This window comes from Musa acuminata, chromosome BXJ3-4 (assembly GCF_036884655.1).
Source record: "Musa acuminata AAA Group cultivar baxijiao chromosome BXJ3-4, Cavendish_Baxijiao_AAA, whole genome shotgun sequence".
Classification (NCBI taxonomy): Eukaryota; Viridiplantae; Streptophyta; class Magnoliopsida; order Zingiberales; family Musaceae; genus Musa; species Musa acuminata.
In genome coordinates, this window is record NC_088352.1 from 40133484 (window position 1) to 40150501 (window position 17018).

Consider the following 17018-nt stretch of genomic DNA (forward strand, 5'->3'; position numbering starts at 1 on the left):
ATCCGATGGAGTTCATTCTTCTTCTTCAGCATTTAAGAGAGAGCAAATCCAATGTAGATAGAGTTGATAACACAAAAAGGAACTGCTGGAAATGACGTACGATTTTGACTGTTGTCTTCTTCGTGGTCTTCAACATCACTATTCTGGAATATGGCTCTGCCAAGTTCAGAGGCAAACACGCATCAGTTTTAGCGTTAAGTAGCAATGACCGAAGCTTCTTCAAACTACAGTTCTTCCAACAGAGAATGATGGCCCATGTTGTGGCCCTCACTAAGAACAGCAGCATCTTGAGCCAGCATTTGAAGCAATGAAAGGCCTCTCAAGAGATTCAGCAATTGAAGAAACAACAGCAGAAGTGATGTCCCTCTTGAAACAAAAGTAAAAATAGCATAAATGTCGTGTTAGAGAATGGAAAATCAACATAATTTTGATGTATTACACGATAAAAGGAGGCCAGAAGATCGCTACAACAGTACGTAAAAGCTCAAGGATGTCGATCAACAGCAGTCATGGGTAAATTGTGCTGCTGGATGAATCCGACAAACAATAGAACAAACCTGGTATTTATATCTGCTAAAATTTCACCTACAAGCAACATGTAGAAAAGCATCTTCTAAACCACATCACCGGAAGGTAAACCTACATTCCATGATCATCTTCATGAATGAGAGAAGCACCAGCAGCAAATCCAGGAAGATCAATGAACCAAATTGTTACTCTCTGATACAACAATATCTTGAATGCTGGACACCTTCCGGAGCTTACAAATCCTGGCGAAGCTACTTCCAATGGAATTTCGGTTGCCTCTCCGTGTGCAAGACAATATTACTTTTAAATGGTATAAAATCAAGCCACTTCACACTGTTGCCGCTTAGAAATGTGTCGGGAAATACTTATGCTGGACTCTCACTTCTCTTGTGCGCTGGACATCTCGGAAACCTGTGTATCTACATGTGTCTCATGCTTCTTTTTATTGCGAGAGCTGCGTTTTGATCTGGAAGATCGAACTTTCTTTGAAACATGCTTTTCAACATGACCACCTTCATTTGCAATCCTTTGATATGGGAGATCAGGAGGCGCATCAGGCCATGGAGTTCGCTTTGCAGGAACAACAATTTCCAAAGGGGGATCTATCACCCATCTGCACACAAGCCAAAATGCCCTATAAGGTAACATAGGACAAAGTTTTCCTCATACAGCAACACAACCAACAAAATCTGCAACAGCAGTTGAGTGAATTTTCACAGGAATATTCCATTTTTAAGGCAATATAATATATGCAGTTTTTGCAAGCACTATAATTTGGAGAGGGTCTAACAAGCATTTAGCAATTTGTCTTGCTCGACATTAAACAAAAAAATCCTCTCTTTTGAGAACAATTATAGTGCATCGTGTTTGCTAAGCATTTGTTTTATGAATTGCTATGCAATTCTTTATGTAAATTAAACATCATATCTACCATTACAGAGTTACATTCTAGAATCAATATAAACGGTCAGCAGATGATTATTTTTCAAAAAAAAAGTTATATTTTTATATATAATGATAACATAGAGTTTCTTTTATTCTACGTATCAGACATATGCTAATGTGGGTGAAATATTGGCTGTCCTCATGTGTGACAAATCACATTGACTCGGCTTATTAAACAAGAATAGGAGCTGTCAAAAACACAAACCAGTGATCTATGATGGCTAGTTTACAAGAGGATCTAAATTTATAATCTGATCTGAACATATAGAGTAAAAAAAAATGGAATTATCAAATTACAAGTTTTAGTATACCAACCAAGCCCACGGCATCCGTGCCAGAGAGATCATTGTGTTCATTGTTTAAAACTAGTGATTTGATTATCTTATTTTGTTGTGATTGAGCATTGAAGAACCAATATCTTCCCATGAGACCTTATTTTTTTCTTGAATAAAAGCATTATACAATATGTATTTGTTCTTATGTTGTTTAACTACTTCAATCTCATGTGCAAGTATATTTTGGAAAAAATTAGTAGTGAAAGGCATCACGTAATGAAAATACATTACCCATTATATGTTATCATAAAGGAGATTCGCGATACTGACCGACTAGGGAACTTGCTATCGTAGCGAGCTTCGGCCCGTAGCCACCACAGCAGAACCTTCTTCCCGCAGTTCCCAAGTGGCTCCACGAACGAAGCATCCTTCAACAGATCCAGCGGGCTCTCAATCTCCTCCCCGCTAATTCCCACCTCATCAAGATCACGCGCCCAATTCGGCTTCCCCTCCGCCTCCTTCCACAGCAATCTCGAGTTCAGCACGAATCCAGCCCACTCGAGCTTCGTCGGCAGCACAGTCACCCCATCGCCGACAAAGGTGGCGGCTTTTTTGGCATACGGCAGATAATTGAAGGTGTGCCAGCCGATCAATTGGCCCGAGGAGTTGCACGCCGGGCCTTGGATCGGCAATGGCGAGGTCTCCTGCTCGCTTGCTCTCTGCTGCCTTTTAGCCGTTGCGTCGGGAGCCGCAGAATGTGCCAGGATTCCGACCGATAGCGCACCCATCCACTGCACCTTTTGAATCTCGTCGAATAGCTCCATGGTGTGGACGTTGCTGTCGTCCGCGAACACGACGATGCCGTCCAACCGCCGTTCCCTGATCACTCTGCGTCCAGAAAGCACGGTTTAGAATCCAGAAAAAACATGATTTTGGGTAAGGGGGAAAGGAAGACACGGCGCTACAGGTCGGACCTGAGGGCGCGGAGGCGCATCCGGGCCTCGAAGCGGTGTCGGTCGTTCCAGAGGACGGGCATGTCCTCGTGGAAGGGGAGGTGGACCACCGGGAGGCTGGAATGGACGAGGAGGGCTGCGGTCTCGTTGGAGACGCCACCGGCCTCGACGACGAGCCAGGTGAGGGGGTAGGGGACGAGCATGAGGGAATGAAGGAGGCCGGTCAGGTGGAGGGCCTGGAAGGTGCGGGCGTAGGTCGGGGTGACGACGATGACGGGGCGGGGATCCTTGACTCCGTACCGGAGGCGCTGTTCCTGCTGCAGGCGGACGAGGATCTCGTGGGCCCGCGCGACCTCGGCGGGGTCCGGGCGCGGCCACGGCCGCACGCGGATGCCGTGACGGCCGACGCCGACGCGGCCGGCTACGGCGGGCGGGGGCGGAGGGGGAGGGAGGTCCGGCCGCGGAGGCGGGGGGAAGGGGATGACGGCGGCGGGGGGTTGGCGGAGGTGGTGGACGTGGTGGTGGTGGTTGTGATGGTGGGATGCAGGGGAGAAGAGGAGGAGGAAGAGGAGGCGGGAGAAGCGGAAGCCGAGGGCGGCGGAGACGAGGCAGCAGAGGACGTGGACGGCGGACCAGAAGAGGAAGCTCGGGGGCCTGAGGGCGGCTGCCTCTCCCGTCACGGCGGCGCTGTATGGCCGGCGGTTCGGATGCTGCCCCGCCGTTTGCTTCATTGCCTAACCCACCTCCGTTAGATCTGCTTCTGCTCTCCGATTTGTTCCGCCGTCAGCTCGTCGGTGGCATACTAGGCAAGAATTATGAATTGCTTCCGAATCTGAAGGAAGACGAGAGCGACGAGAATAGAGAGGAGAGCAGAAGAGAGGGAGGTTGGAGGAGAGATAAACGACGGGGCCCGGACAGAGGGGAGGAGGAGGAGGTGGTGTTTTGGACATGGATTTGGAAGCTTCCTTGTTTTGTTGAGGTTGGCAGTCACCAAACATGAGCGGATTACAACACACATCTTGGACTCAGCTCCACCCTCAACAGACAATTAATATTTTTGTATATCTATTTATTTATTTTTTTTTACTTTCTTTTTTGCATTAATTGGTGACAAATATTTTTTTAGAAAAACAATTTTTTTTTTAATTCTTCTTCAGTTGTTTAATATTTCTCAAAGAACACAATAGTAACTTTGGTTCATCGACTTTGGATAATTGGTCTAATTCCTTAATTACAATATTTCTGAATATATTTACCATATTTTTTTAAAAAAATATTATTATAATTGATATAAGAGTTTTTTATTTTATTTTATTAACTTTGTTCCTAAACAAAAAAGGATAATCATCTAAAATTTTATTTTTATATAAATTAGTTTTCATTGGGTTTCAGTTACAATGTTTTTTGATAGATTTACAGTATTTTTAATGGAGATATAAAAAATACTATAAGTCTTAGGGAGTTTCCATAAAAGAAAAAAATATTTTTATCATGAGTCATGTCAGAGTATTTTTAGAATTATGAAAAAGCAGAAACGTCCATTTATTTTATATCGAAAATCAATCACACCGTATTATTAATTCTTCCGACACAAACCATTGATTTTATCCTATCACCTCATCTCGACCGTCAATATGTAAACACTAATAAAAGAATCCAAAGTGCAAACAAAGGAGTTGTTAGGAATGAAACAACGATGGCTTCACCTATAAAATAAAAAAAAGAAAAAGAAAAACAAAACTACAAAGTAGGAATAGAACAACTCACAAGTTGTGTGTATCTTTTATTTACATCGGTGCATAAAGCTTGTCATGTCATAATGTGACCCATAACAAATGTTGTTGAACTTTGACTTGGTATTGAGATTGAGGTCCGGCAAAAGCCATTTCCAGCGACTCCCAAACTACCCCGCAAAAGATTCCAACTAATGGCGTAATATTACTAATAAATTTGCGAAAATTCTTTTATAAAATTAGCACAAAGAAAAAGATATATGATATTCATCCATTAACATGAATTATGTGTCCCTTTGTGCTTTTAGTTTGTTGTGTAGTACACTTCAAACTAAGCTTGATATGATGATGTCAAGAGGTTTTGAATGGCCAATCAAAGTCTACTTCTTCACATGATGGCTCCAAATTAAATGGACCCGAAATTGATACGAGACATGATTGTTGTGGAGTCGACGACGATTGCTCAGCGGATTCGTCTTTGACCCATTCAAGAACAAGGTCGTATTCAAAAGACGGTGATGTCAACGATGTACTCATCGATGACCGATTCATCGGACTTGTCGACATCCACCAATTTATGGCTTCTTGTTCTAGAATTGAACCCACCTCAGAATCATCTTAATTTGATTAGCACATATTAGGTTGTGGGCAAAGTATTAAGTGTAAGACTCCAAGTCAATAGTTTTTTTTTTTCCTTACCCTAAAAATTCTGATCAGCAAATATATTTTTTTAATCAATCTAATCATCATTAATTAGTTAGACTAAAAGAAACAATGAAATAAGACTCCAAATCAATAATATTAAGTGAGTCGCCATCCGAATTGAATTTTATTTATATTGATCCATAACTATGAATCTAATCATATCTATAATATATCTTATCTAATTAAATAAAATCACATAATTTAATATTTTCTCATCTAATCCCATTAATTGATAAAATATAAAAAATTAAAATTAAAAAAAATAAAAATAAAATTTATTTAAAAATAATTTTATTTAATTGAATTCTAAAACTTTAAAAAAATATTTTATACATATATACATATTTTATAAAATAAGCCAACAAGTGCAATAAATATAATACTACATTAAGTCTGACTACCAATGTGAGTCATAGTAATTATATGTCATTAATATCATACTTTCTTTCATATACTATAATACTATTAGCGATGTAATACAAAATGATCATTATAATTTATCTTGTCTAGACAATCTTATTATCATATTCAACCATAATATATACATATATAAATATAAACAAAAATATTAATTATAATGTGCACTCCAACATAAATCATCACATCTTTTATGGGTTACTTATAAACCAAATTAAAAGAATATGTCCTTTTAAATACTTTAGATTATAAGTCCTAAATGAATGGATTAACCATGAATATAGTAGAACTCAAGTTCTTAATTGTCATTAACTATTTTTAGATTTTTTTCTCTAATCATTAAGTATTTTATAACATAATGCATAGAACTATTAAAAAAACTTATTATTTTTAGAAAAAAAAATATTGTAATATATGATAAAGTATCTTTAGTAACTTGACAATTAAGTATAATAACACCAAATCCTGAGATAAAATTTTATGATCATAAAACTTGATTAATGGCCTCAAAGAATATCATAAAATTAACTTTTATTATTGACAATGTAATAATATATTATTTTATATTTTTTTCATGTAAATTGTGTTAGGATCGAGAGCACTAAGAGGGGGGGGGGTGAATTAGTGCAGCGGAAATCTTACAGCAATTTAAAAGCTAAAGCTGCGTTCGTCCGATAAAAAATGATTTCGATATAAAAGCAGAATCACAGTGCAGTTTGCGTCTAAGCGCAGTTTTGCGTCTAAGCACAGTTTGCGTCTAAGCGCAGTTTGCGTCTAAACGCAGTTTTACGTCTAAACGCAGTTTTACGTTCAAACGTAGTTTTACGTCAAAACGCAGTTTTACGTTCAAACGTAGTTTTACGTCAAAACGCAGTTTTACGTCTAAACGCAGTTTTGCGTCTAAACGCAGTTTTACGTCTAAACGCAGTTTTACGTCTAAACGCAGTTTTGCGTCTAAACGCAGTTTTACGTCTAAACGTAATTTTACGTCTAAATGTAGTTTTGCGTCTAAAAGCAGTTTTGAACCTTGAAAAGCGTTTTACGTAGAAAGCAATTTGCAGTTATAAATGGAATCCGAATGTAAGCGTAAACTGCAGTGTGAAGATCGTACGAAAACACGATTTACGTTTGAATGCAGATTCTGAAAGATCAGAGCTTAGAAACTCGTTCGTAAAGGCGCAGAGGGCAGTAGCAATGTAGGAGGTTTGCAGTAATGATAAAGTGCTCAATGTAAAAGCAAACCAGAGATTTAGAGTGGTTCGGTCAGTCTTGACCTACTCCACTTTTGGCTTCCTCCTCCGACGAGGTCACCGACGTCAACTAGCTGCCTTCCTTCAATGGGCGAAGGCTAACTGCCTTTTTACAGTTTCTCTCCTTTTGACAGGCTCAGGAGACAACCTTTACAGATCCTTTCTCTCCTCTCTTTACAACTCAAGACTTGAAGAACAGAAGGAGGAGAACTTTAGGACTTTACACAAATTTGAGCTCTTAGAATCACTGAAAAGATCAAGAATTCGGTGTGGATCTGTTACCTTTCAGTGCTGAATGGGTGGGGTATTTATAGGCCCCAACCCAATTCGAATTTGGAGCTCAAAACGATCAAATCGATCAAATCCCAGAATTCTGGGATCAGGCGGTTGCACCTCTTGACTGGAGAGGTGGCACCGCCTGGCAGAGCTCGACGACTGAGCTCAGGCGATTGCACCTCTCTGCTAGAGCTCGAAGACTGAGCTCGATGGTTGCACCGCCTGGCAGAGCTCGAAGACTGAGCTCGGTGGTTGCACCGCCTGGCAGAGCTCGAAGTCTGAGCTCGGTGGTTGCATCACCTGGCAGAGCTCGAAACTGAGCTCAGGCTGATGCACCTCTCTGCCAGAGCTCGAAGACTGAGCTCGGTGGTTGCATCACCTGGCAGAGCTCGAGACTGAGCTCAGGCTGATGCACCTCTCTGCTAGAGCTCGAAGACTGAGCTCGGTGGTTGCACCGCCCGGAAGAGCTCGAAACTTGAGCTCTGGCGGTGCTACCTCTTGACAGAGGAGGTTGCACCGCCCAGTCTAGCTCGAAGACTGAGCTCTGGGCGGTTGCACCTCTTGGCTGGGGCGGTTGCACCGCCCAGCCTCGCAGCCCTGGCGGTTGCACCTCCTGGCCTAGGCGGTTGCACCGCCTGGTGCAATCAGGGTCCGAATGGTTCGCTCCATTCGGCCCAATTTGAATCTTTTCAGGGGCCCAATTGCCCCAAGATTAAGCTAATGGGATCACCTCCCATTTTCAAGCTTAATCATCGTGCTAACTACGATTAACTCTAAGACAACTTCTGCAGCTATGCTCCGATGCGTCAATCGCTTCTTCCGGCGAGTTTCCGGCGAACTTCCGTCGATCATCCGATAAACCCTCGGTGATCCTTCTGCGGACATCCGGCATACTCCTGGACTTTGCGACGATCCACTTGGCGAGTTCCGACGAGCTTCGCTTGGCAAGCTTCTGGACTTCTCGGATCTGTTCTCGCTGAACCTCCGACGACCGTCCGAACTTCCGTCGAACTCTCGAACTCCCAACGTGATCATGATCTTGACTCCGGCGCAACACATGCTGCTTGTCTTACTTTCATCGTAGTTAATCCTGCACACTTATCTCAACACATAGATTAGATAACAAATGACAATTGACTTCATCATCAAAATCCGAGATTCAACAAATTGTCCCTCCAACTAATATAAATATAAAACATAAAGTGAATTTATTATTATCAAGGTAATTTACATAATCAATATATGAAAATACTATCAGTTAAAGTCTACCTAATTTCATATAGGCTCAACCAATATAGGATTAAATATCATTATCAATGTTGATCCATCTTCTAACACCATTTTGATAAGTCAACATTTGATCGTCATTAGTGAGACCCCATAGGCTCATAAGAAATTGAGGTTTGTGAGCTCTAAAGGGTGCCTCCAAGAGTAAGGGTGACCCGACGAGCTTATATGCCCTTGGTTCTCTTACTCCTCAACCAATGCGAGACTAAATATCCTTATCAGTGCTTCACCCCGTAGGGGAGCCAAGGGCTCATGACCCTTCTTCTAGTGCCATTCTGATAAGTTAACATTTGGTCATCATTAGTGTGATCTCGTATTCTCATGAGGAATTATTTGCTTTGGGCATGCCTACACAATTTTGCCCTTTTGGGGCTCACAAGCCGACGATGGTCGACCTACCTTGAATGTATGCGCTATTGCAGTCGCTTATGTTCAAGGTAGGTCGACTACCATCGATTGTCACCATTTATGATAATCTCACTACGTACATAATTGTTGCCCACGATTGGACTGGCGACCACCGGAGGTCATCGCCCTCAACAATATTGTTATTAACAAGCTGTCAATAGTGGTCTATCTATGAAACATGAGGAAAATCGCATTGCTTGCAGGCAAGCGATAAGACGAACTAGATGGAAAGTAGATCGACAATACAAATAGATTATTCAAGCATCATAAATCAAAATCAAATAATACCTTTTTGTAAGTAAATAGTGCTAATAAATAGATCTAAATATAAAATATATCTGAAATACTTTTACGATCTAAAGTATTTGACTTCAAAATATGACTTTGATACTAATTGTGAGCATAAAAATCATAATATACTACTATTATGCAAAAACCCTTAATACCAAAAAATTAAAATCAAATAATGATAGATTAAATTATACATATCATTAGATTCAAAAGCTATTATGATACCGATCTACAACAAATGTTAGATTCACCTTCTCTTCTCTTTCTATTATTCATATGACCGCTATGAGTGATGAATCAAGAGACAAAGGGGAGATGAAAGAAAATTTATAATCTCTCAATAATATCACATATCCACATTAAATCTCATGAGATCCTATCTATTTAGAGATGAGGGTAAAGTCTAAGATAAGTAATTATGAGAGTCACTCATATCAAAGTATTCTTTAAGGAATCTTATCATAATTGGACTTCTTTTCTACTAGTCAATAATCATAATCAGAATTTAATCATATCTATAATATATCTTACCTAACTAAATAGAACTATATAATCTAACATCAACCACACAATCGAAGTGATTGTTGCAATATCAACTACCTTGATATCCAAGCCAAACAATACTCTCAATAAGAATATCTTTTTTATTTAATAACCACATAATGTTAAAATAGTTTTATAGTTTGAGTGAAATAGTTAGTCTCTTGTTAACACACAGGGATTATCAACTAGCGAGTCAACCGAATTGGTTTACTATCGAAAGTGTAGGTCTCTCCTAGTGACTCCTAGTCGACATGGAGAGTAGGCATTGTGGGCGGGAATAAGGAAGTTGTAGGAAGAGTTAGTTTGCTAGGAGTGGTTCAGTTTTCGAGCGGAGAAGCCTGGTTTAGGGGTTGAGCGGTCCCTTTTGTTGGGTAGCCTTCTGATTGCACCTCCAGACTATATTGATGACTTTCCACAACAAGCCTATGCCATGAGTGTCCTGGTTGGACTCCTCTGATACTCAAGTTAAGAAAGTGAAGGGGGAGGAAGAGAAGAGTATTAGTAGTGTAATCAAGAGAGTAGAGGGTCTTTTTTTTCGCTTGCCCCAACTTGGCTCGGAGCATGACTTTTATACCTGGGCGTTAGGTAGAGCGGACGGGCCTCTGTCAAGGCTCCCCTTACTTGGCGTGGCAAAACTATTTAATATGGGTGGCTTGCTAACGTGTGCTTCCACGGGTAGCGTTTGGGGAATGTCAAGATGACGCCTCCGGTCGAATTTTCTTACTTCTTCGGGTCAGGCAAGGCATGGTCCTCTCGAAGCCGGGCCATATTATCGACCATTAATATAAAGCCAAGTTTATTTTTTTGACTGTGGGATCGATGAGGAGTGGTTCATGCATACCCACTTCGAAAAGTCGGACAGGTGATGTGACCTCCTATCGATGATCATAGAGAATAGGTAGCTCTAAACCTTCATTTTACGTGACGAAGAAATATGAGGGTGTCATGATTCATCTCTATCACCTCTCATAACAAAATTCACTAGCTAGTGAACTCAGTTACAAGTGCATAGTCGAATTCCATAGATATTGGTTAAATTGATACGAGCTCAGTTTTATCAAGACATTATGTTATGTTGTTTTTTATCTCCGCAATGTTTGACTTATTGTCCAATGTTTTCGAGCTGATGCCCTCGATGTAAATGGGCGAACAATTTGAAGAAGTGTTTAGTTGACCTAAATTTTTTTTCCATGTCCATAGCTAAACATTTTTTTGTTTTTCATCTTAATCCTTATATGAGGTAGCTAAACCTATAAAGAGAAATAGAGCCTCTCCACAATATATCTATTAGCGCAACATCTTAATCCTTAGTGCACCCGTTTCTGCTTATAACCTTATTATTCATTCATTTTATTGTGATTCAATAATAAGCGGCGAAGACGAGAGTAAGATCATAAAATATTATCATAGGAATCAAAGTTTTACTAGCTATGTGATATATGAGGATTGTCACACATGAATGGCTATTGACACATTAATGACTCTTGATCGATCATTAATGACTCTTGATCGATCGATGTATCATCGTTATTGAGTCGATAAATCACTCGCATCAATTTGATATCTCAATCTTATTCGATAACTTAGCTAATAGGGATCTAGTCATTCGGTCATGGACTTAAATCTTGTATTCATCACTTAGCAAAAAAAAAAAAATCAACTAGAAAATTGGTTCAACAGTCAACCAATCACTACCTCACATCTTCTAGATTTGATTCTACACAATCGTACATATAGTCGAGGAAGGTGTATAATTATTTTTAACATTTAACCATCAAATGTAATAGTCTCATACAACATGATAGAAAGGCTCAGCATATATATTCATAGACTTAGTTACTTTGTTGAATCCTTGGAACAAGAAACAAACATAAATATCAAAGGGACTTTATAGAGGATAGATACTCTTTACATAGATTTTGTATAGGGTATTGAATCGAATTTTATTTATTCTAATATCACATCACTCTTAAATAGACACATAAGATGACCTCAGTTGGATCCAAATTAATAACTGGACAACCAAAATTTTACTTAATACTACATTTACTAAAATTCTTAAACTTTATTGAGTTTGATGCATCACTATAAATATTTTGTATTCATGGTGTAAAAGTCTGGTAAGTAAAAACTTAGGCTCCATTAGGTCAAAGATATAAAATAAATTTTATTGTTATTATATATTCTTTTATACCAAATTCAACAACGATAAAGGATCCATATATATTAATTCAAAATAGTAATGGCCTTTATTGGGATCGGTATTTTCATATAAAAAATGCATCTGGGTATGATAAACTAAAGCCTTTGATGATCATATCTAAATGTTAGCCACCAGTAATGAACTCTTGTATTACAATGAGAATGGTAGAAAAATTTTTATGGGTATAAATTGCCTCGAACTCAACCCGTGATAGAAAAAATATTCACTCCTATATGGACTCGACATGTAGTAGCACAATCAACATAAGAAGACAAGATCTATCGTTTTTATCTGTCTATATAAGTCTAAGACAATAATTATGAATTACTCGAGACATGAACAAAAGGCTAAAGGATATGATTTTGTGCTATCTTGTTCTAAAAGACTCCATGGAATATTCTTTGTTCTCTTGTTAGATATAAAAGATTATTTTTAGGAGAATTATAAGGAAGATTATTTTTAGACCACACTTATATACCTTGAATTACTAATTTAAGTGCCAGAGAGATAAGTCAAAAAATCTCTCATGACCTCAGTTTTTATGTAGATGGTACATCGAGCGTTTAGTGTTTTCTACTCGAAAATACTTTGACCATACTTTGAAGATATCAATGATATACAAAAAAAAAAAACTATATTCAGCTGATCACGGCATCAATGATATCGTTATGTAATAATTATCTTTCCGTAATAATTAACAATTCATAGACTAAAATTAGAAAGTATCACAATGTCATTTAATTGCATTCTTGATTCAGTGGACAAACCCACTTTCATCAACATGTCAAGTTAACCTTGCCATCATTTTGGACAAATAAAATACATATCGTGGGAACGACAAATAATGACAATGAACTATGAGTTGTACTCCTAATATCTTGTGTCTAATGATTGAATGTCAATTAGACCAATATCTTCATCAAATCAAGAACAATCTAATATCTGTCTTACGTTACACATAATTAATTTGGATCCAAATGTTGAGATCGATCCATCCGGGCAGTCTTCTGTAGCTCGTGCTTTGTGACACCACTATAATCTGATCTGAAAGAAAAATTGAATTAATTTATAGGATTAGATGAATGAGTATTATTATTTTGAGTTTAAATATTATGGTTTAAACACTCCTTCAATGAAACTCCTGTGTCCTGTAACACTGCATATCAAGTTAGTAAAAGATCATATGAAAATTTGAAAGAGTATCCTCGATGCAATTCGAATTCGTGTCGAATCTTAATTAGCTAAAGGATTGATATTTTATTTTTTAATAGATAAATTCTTCAAAAAAATCACAAGTTTTCTTTTTTTTCACAAAGTATTTTTTTTCTTACTTCTTATTTTCTAAAAGACAAAATTACATATAGCCTCCGTCCAATGACTATCTCTATCCCTCGTTCATCCATCCCTATCAAGGTATTGCTAAGGTCTTATCACTATGTCCTCATCTGCATCTCTACCCTCACCCTCTTTTATTGTCTTTGATCATGCCATCACCCTCATGTCATGGTCCTTCCTCTTTGACATCGTCAATTCGATCATAAGTGGAGGAGCAATAGCGAACTTCATGGAGTGGTTATTCTCGTTCCTGGGTGGGTCCTCGTCGTTAGGTGTCAGAGTCAAGCTACAAGTCGACCAGCTTCGTTGCGACTACTATATCACTAGACCTCGAAGACTAGAAGGGTCGAAAGGTCACGTCATTGTCAATTATGATGATACCTAAGTGACATCTCGATAGTGACAAACAAGAGTAAAAACAAAAAATGAGTCCTTTTATCACTAGTGTTAATCGTGTTATACGTGAGATAAAAAAAATCTCATATTTTATAGAATAAAGATATTATATAAGAAAAAAAGAAAAAAATGTTAAGTGGGAAAAAACAAAGAGAAGAATTTTTTTTTCAAATGAATTTGTCCTTTTAATGTGATTTTTAATTTTTTTATATTTAATTTTTTGGTATGATCGAAGGATTGGCATTCCTCCATGCTGTATCACATATTACGGAAGTCTGACGTTGTCCTTTGCATCACACGCGCGTTACGTGTCTCTGCTGCATGGAGCTTCTCTTCTGGTCTATCATCATATTCCTCGTGCCATTCGATGCATTCAGGTGCGTCATCACAACGCGATCAATGGCCCTTTCGGCCGGTCACGAGACCGACTACTGTTCCTGTGCTGCCTCTGAAAAAGAGGGAGCAGAGGGGCTCTGCGGTCGTGTTTCCCCATGCACAGTGAGCGAGTTGCTCTCTATTCAATGAACCTTCGCCAGACTGACCGAGTAGATTGATCACCGCCACCTCAATTTAATGCTTTCCGATGACTTCACTGACATACGACGGCCACCGCATTCCCTACATCTTTGGTTGAGACCGACTACGGATTGAAGAGTTGAAGAAGGGACGATGTGGGTGGAGATGGATGAAGATGACTAATTTAAGCCGTTCTTCTTCTCTCCTCCCGACTTCGAAGCCGCACCTTTGCTTTCCTTGGCCCACAATCCTTCCCTCCCCTCCGTCCATGTGCGACTCCTCCGCTGTCATTTTCTATTACAACCACCGCCTCTCCTCTCAGCTGCAGTATTCCTGGGCGTATAATGCAGTCAAAAAGGTCCAAGACCAGCTAAATTATGCCGTCAGTGCTATTTTAACCCCATGTTTCCGAGTTCCGATGACCACCGTCCCTTCCACTATAAAAAGGCCTCACCTTTCGACCCCCCAACCCATCGAAAGCCCACCTTTCCTATTGTTTCCTCTGGAATCATGATGGCTTCCAAGTATTTCCTCGCCGCCGCCCTCCTCTTCCTCTCCGGCCTTGCCGCCGGCCTCGCCGTGCCGGACATGTCCATCGTCTCCTACAACGAGGAGCACGGCGTCCGGGGGCTGGAGCGAAGCGAGGACGAGATGCGAAGGATCTACGAGGGCTGGCTGGCCAGGCACGGCAGGGCGTACAACGCGCTGGGGGAGAAGGAGGCGCGGTTTGAGGTCTTCAAGGACAACCTCCACTTCGTCGACGGCCACAACGCGGCCGCCGACTCCGGGCGGCAACGGTTCCGCCTCGGCCTCAACCGCTTCGCCGACCTCACCAACGAGGAGTTCCGGGCGTTGTACTTGGGCGCCAAGGGCCGTGGCGTCGCCCGCCGGAGCCGGGTGGCTGCCGACCGCTACCGGTACGAGGGAGCCGGCGATGTGTTGCCGGACTCGGTGGACTGGAGGGCCAAAGGCGCCGTCGCCGCCGTCAAGAACCAAGGCAGCTGTGGTGAGTCTCCCCCTCCTCTTTCCTTTCCCCTCTCCCAAGCAAGATCTCGTGATCAGCAAATCCATCATCAAATGCTAACTCTTGAATGGTTGTGCAGGGAGCTGCTGGGCGTTCTCGACTGTTGCTGCAGTGGAGGGCATAAACCAGATCGTGACGGGGGAGCTGATAAGCCTGTCGGAGCAGGAGCTGGTGGACTGCGACACGGCCTACAACCAGGGCTGCAATGGCGGCCTCATGGACTACGCCTTCGACTTCATCGTCAACAATGGCGGCATCGACACCGAGGACGATTACCCCTACAGAGCTCGAGATGGCTCGTGCGACCATAACAGGGTACCAATCTTGACTGTTGTTGTCATGATTTCATTCATGTTCTCACGGGGATTAGCTTTGTCGTTTGACGATCGCAGAAGAACGCCAAGGTCGTCACCATCGATGGGTACGAAGACGTTCCGGAGAATGATGAGAAGGCGCTGCAGAAGGCTGTGGCAAGCCAGCCCGTGAGTGTCGCCATTGAAGCCGGTGGCAGGGAGTTCCAATTCTACCAGTCGGTATGTGGTTGCTGCTTCAAGTGATTATTCTCATGAATTTAAGGGAATTAAAAGGGCATAACATAATATATTTCTTTGTTTGTTTACCTAAATAGTGATTATTCCCAGATTATGTTTACTTAAATAATTCATCCCTGGAAGCTAGACAGCAAATCTGTCGTATATATTGTGTCGAATTGGATGGTCTTATCGAAGATCATCTGTACGAACATCTTGTTTCTTCGTATCGCTGAATAAATCTTTCATCTATAATACCACTTTCTGCTGAAAAATTCTTTTTTTCCCTCCCCCCACATATTTTAGGGGATATTCACTGGAAGATGCGGGACCGAGCTGGACCATGGCGTCGCAGCGGTAGGCTATGGCACAGAGAACGGCACGGACTACTGGATCGTTAGGAACTCATGGGGAGGAGACTGGGGAGAGGCGGGCTACATCAGGATGGAGCGGAACGTGAATGCATCCACCGGCAAGTGTGGTATCGCCATGGAAGCTTCTTACCCGGTAAAGAAGAGCCAGAATCCACCGAACCCTGGTCCGTCCCCGCCCTCCCCGGTGAACCCACCGACCGTTTGCGACAACTACTACTCCTGCCCGTCGAGCACCACCTGCTGTTGTGTCTACGAGTACAATGGCTACTGCTTTGCCTGGGGATGCTGCCCTCTGGAGGCTGCTACCTGCTGTGATGATCACTCCAGTTGCTGCCCTCGTGACTACCCTGTTTGCAATACCGAGGCTGGAACCTGTCAAATGGTAATTTCATTGTACTCGTCTTTTGCCAAGTCTGTTATTTACCAGAACCGAATTGAATGTGTGCCTTTACGATCTTTGTTGCCATAATTTTGATAGCCATGATTCATCATTTTTCATGCCGATACGCAGAGCAAGGAGAACCCACTCGGAGTGAAGGCTCTTGTCCGCACACCTGCAAAACCCTACTGGGCTTACTCTGGCCGAGTGGAGAAGAAGATCAATGCTTGAATGCTTCCAGCGTTGATTTGTTTGGTTGGCCGCCGAGTGCAAGAAAGGAGGGGCAAGATTTGCAAACACCTCATGATCACCGATTGATTCACGTTTTATTAGATGATTGGCCAAAGTCCATGTACATGATCTCGATTTAATACTGGACTTGAAGCTAAAAGATTGTTTTTTTTTCCTTTTTTACTATTCAAATGATGAAAGTTGCCCCTCTACATCTGCTTCTGCCCTTCCACAATTACTTGAATCAATCAATGATTTAATGCACCGGTTTGCATGCAGATTAATGCCTTCCAAGACTGCCCTCTCCGATCACCTTTGTTTAGACGACGATTGTTTTGTCGTCCTCTTTGGAACTCTTCTAAGACAGCAAGAAAACCAGGAAGATCGTGAGATCGATAGGTGGATATACTCGAGAGAAT

The 17018-nt window shown here is 41.1% G+C and overlaps 2 protein-coding genes across 2 annotated transcripts; one reads left to right on the forward strand and one right to left on the reverse strand.

Moving 5' to 3' along the window:
• Positions 1-409: 409 nt before the first annotated feature.
• Positions 410-3821, reverse strand: LOC103983201 (probable beta-1,4-xylosyltransferase IRX14). Its single transcript, XM_009400397.3, has 3 exons — positions 2723-3821; positions 2079-2636; positions 410-1141 (listed from the first exon to the last, which is right to left on the reverse strand). Exons 1-3 carry the CDS (start codon positions 3430-3432, stop codon positions 907-909), a joined length of 1503 nt encoding a protein of 500 aa, XP_009398672.2. The 5' UTR covers positions 3433-3821; the 3' UTR covers positions 410-906.
• Positions 3822-14517: 10696 nt separating this feature from the next.
• LOC135636620 (oryzain alpha chain-like) lies at positions 14518-16813 on the forward strand. The gene is made up of 5 exons (XM_065148482.1): positions 14518-15067; positions 15165-15400; positions 15478-15618; positions 15922-16371; positions 16501-16813. Exons 1-5 carry the CDS (start codon positions 14572-14574, stop codon positions 16597-16599), a joined length of 1422 nt encoding a protein of 473 aa, XP_065004554.1. The 5' UTR covers positions 14518-14571; the 3' UTR covers positions 16600-16813.
• The last annotated feature ends 205 nt before the right edge of the window (positions 16814-17018 follow it).

Bases quoted from the DNA above. Each gene is read 5' to 3' on its own strand.
- LOC103983201 (XM_009400397.3), bottom strand. From the start codon at position 3,432: ATGAAGCAAACGGCGGGGCAGCATCCGAACCGCCGGCCATACAGCGCC. The intron at 2,637-2,722 runs GTCCGACCTGTA...TTCTGGACGCAG, and splicing joins ATGCGCCTCCGCGCCCTCAG to AGTGATCAGGGAACGGCGGT. The intron at 1,142-2,078 runs GTCAGTATCGCG...GCTTGTGTGCAG, and splicing joins GATAGCAAGTTCCCTAGTCG to ATGGGTGATAGATCCCCCTT.
- LOC135636620 (XM_065148482.1), top strand. From the start codon at position 14,572: ATGATGGCTTCCAAGTATTTCCTCGCCGCCGCCCTCCTCTTCCTCTCC. The intron at 15,068-15,164 runs GTGAGTCTCCCC...ATGGTTGTGCAG, and splicing joins CAAGAACCAAGGCAGCTGTG to GGAGCTGCTGGGCGTTCTCG. The intron at 15,619-15,921 runs GTATGTGGTTGC...CACATATTTTAG, and splicing joins AGTTCCAATTCTACCAGTCG to GGGATATTCACTGGAAGATG.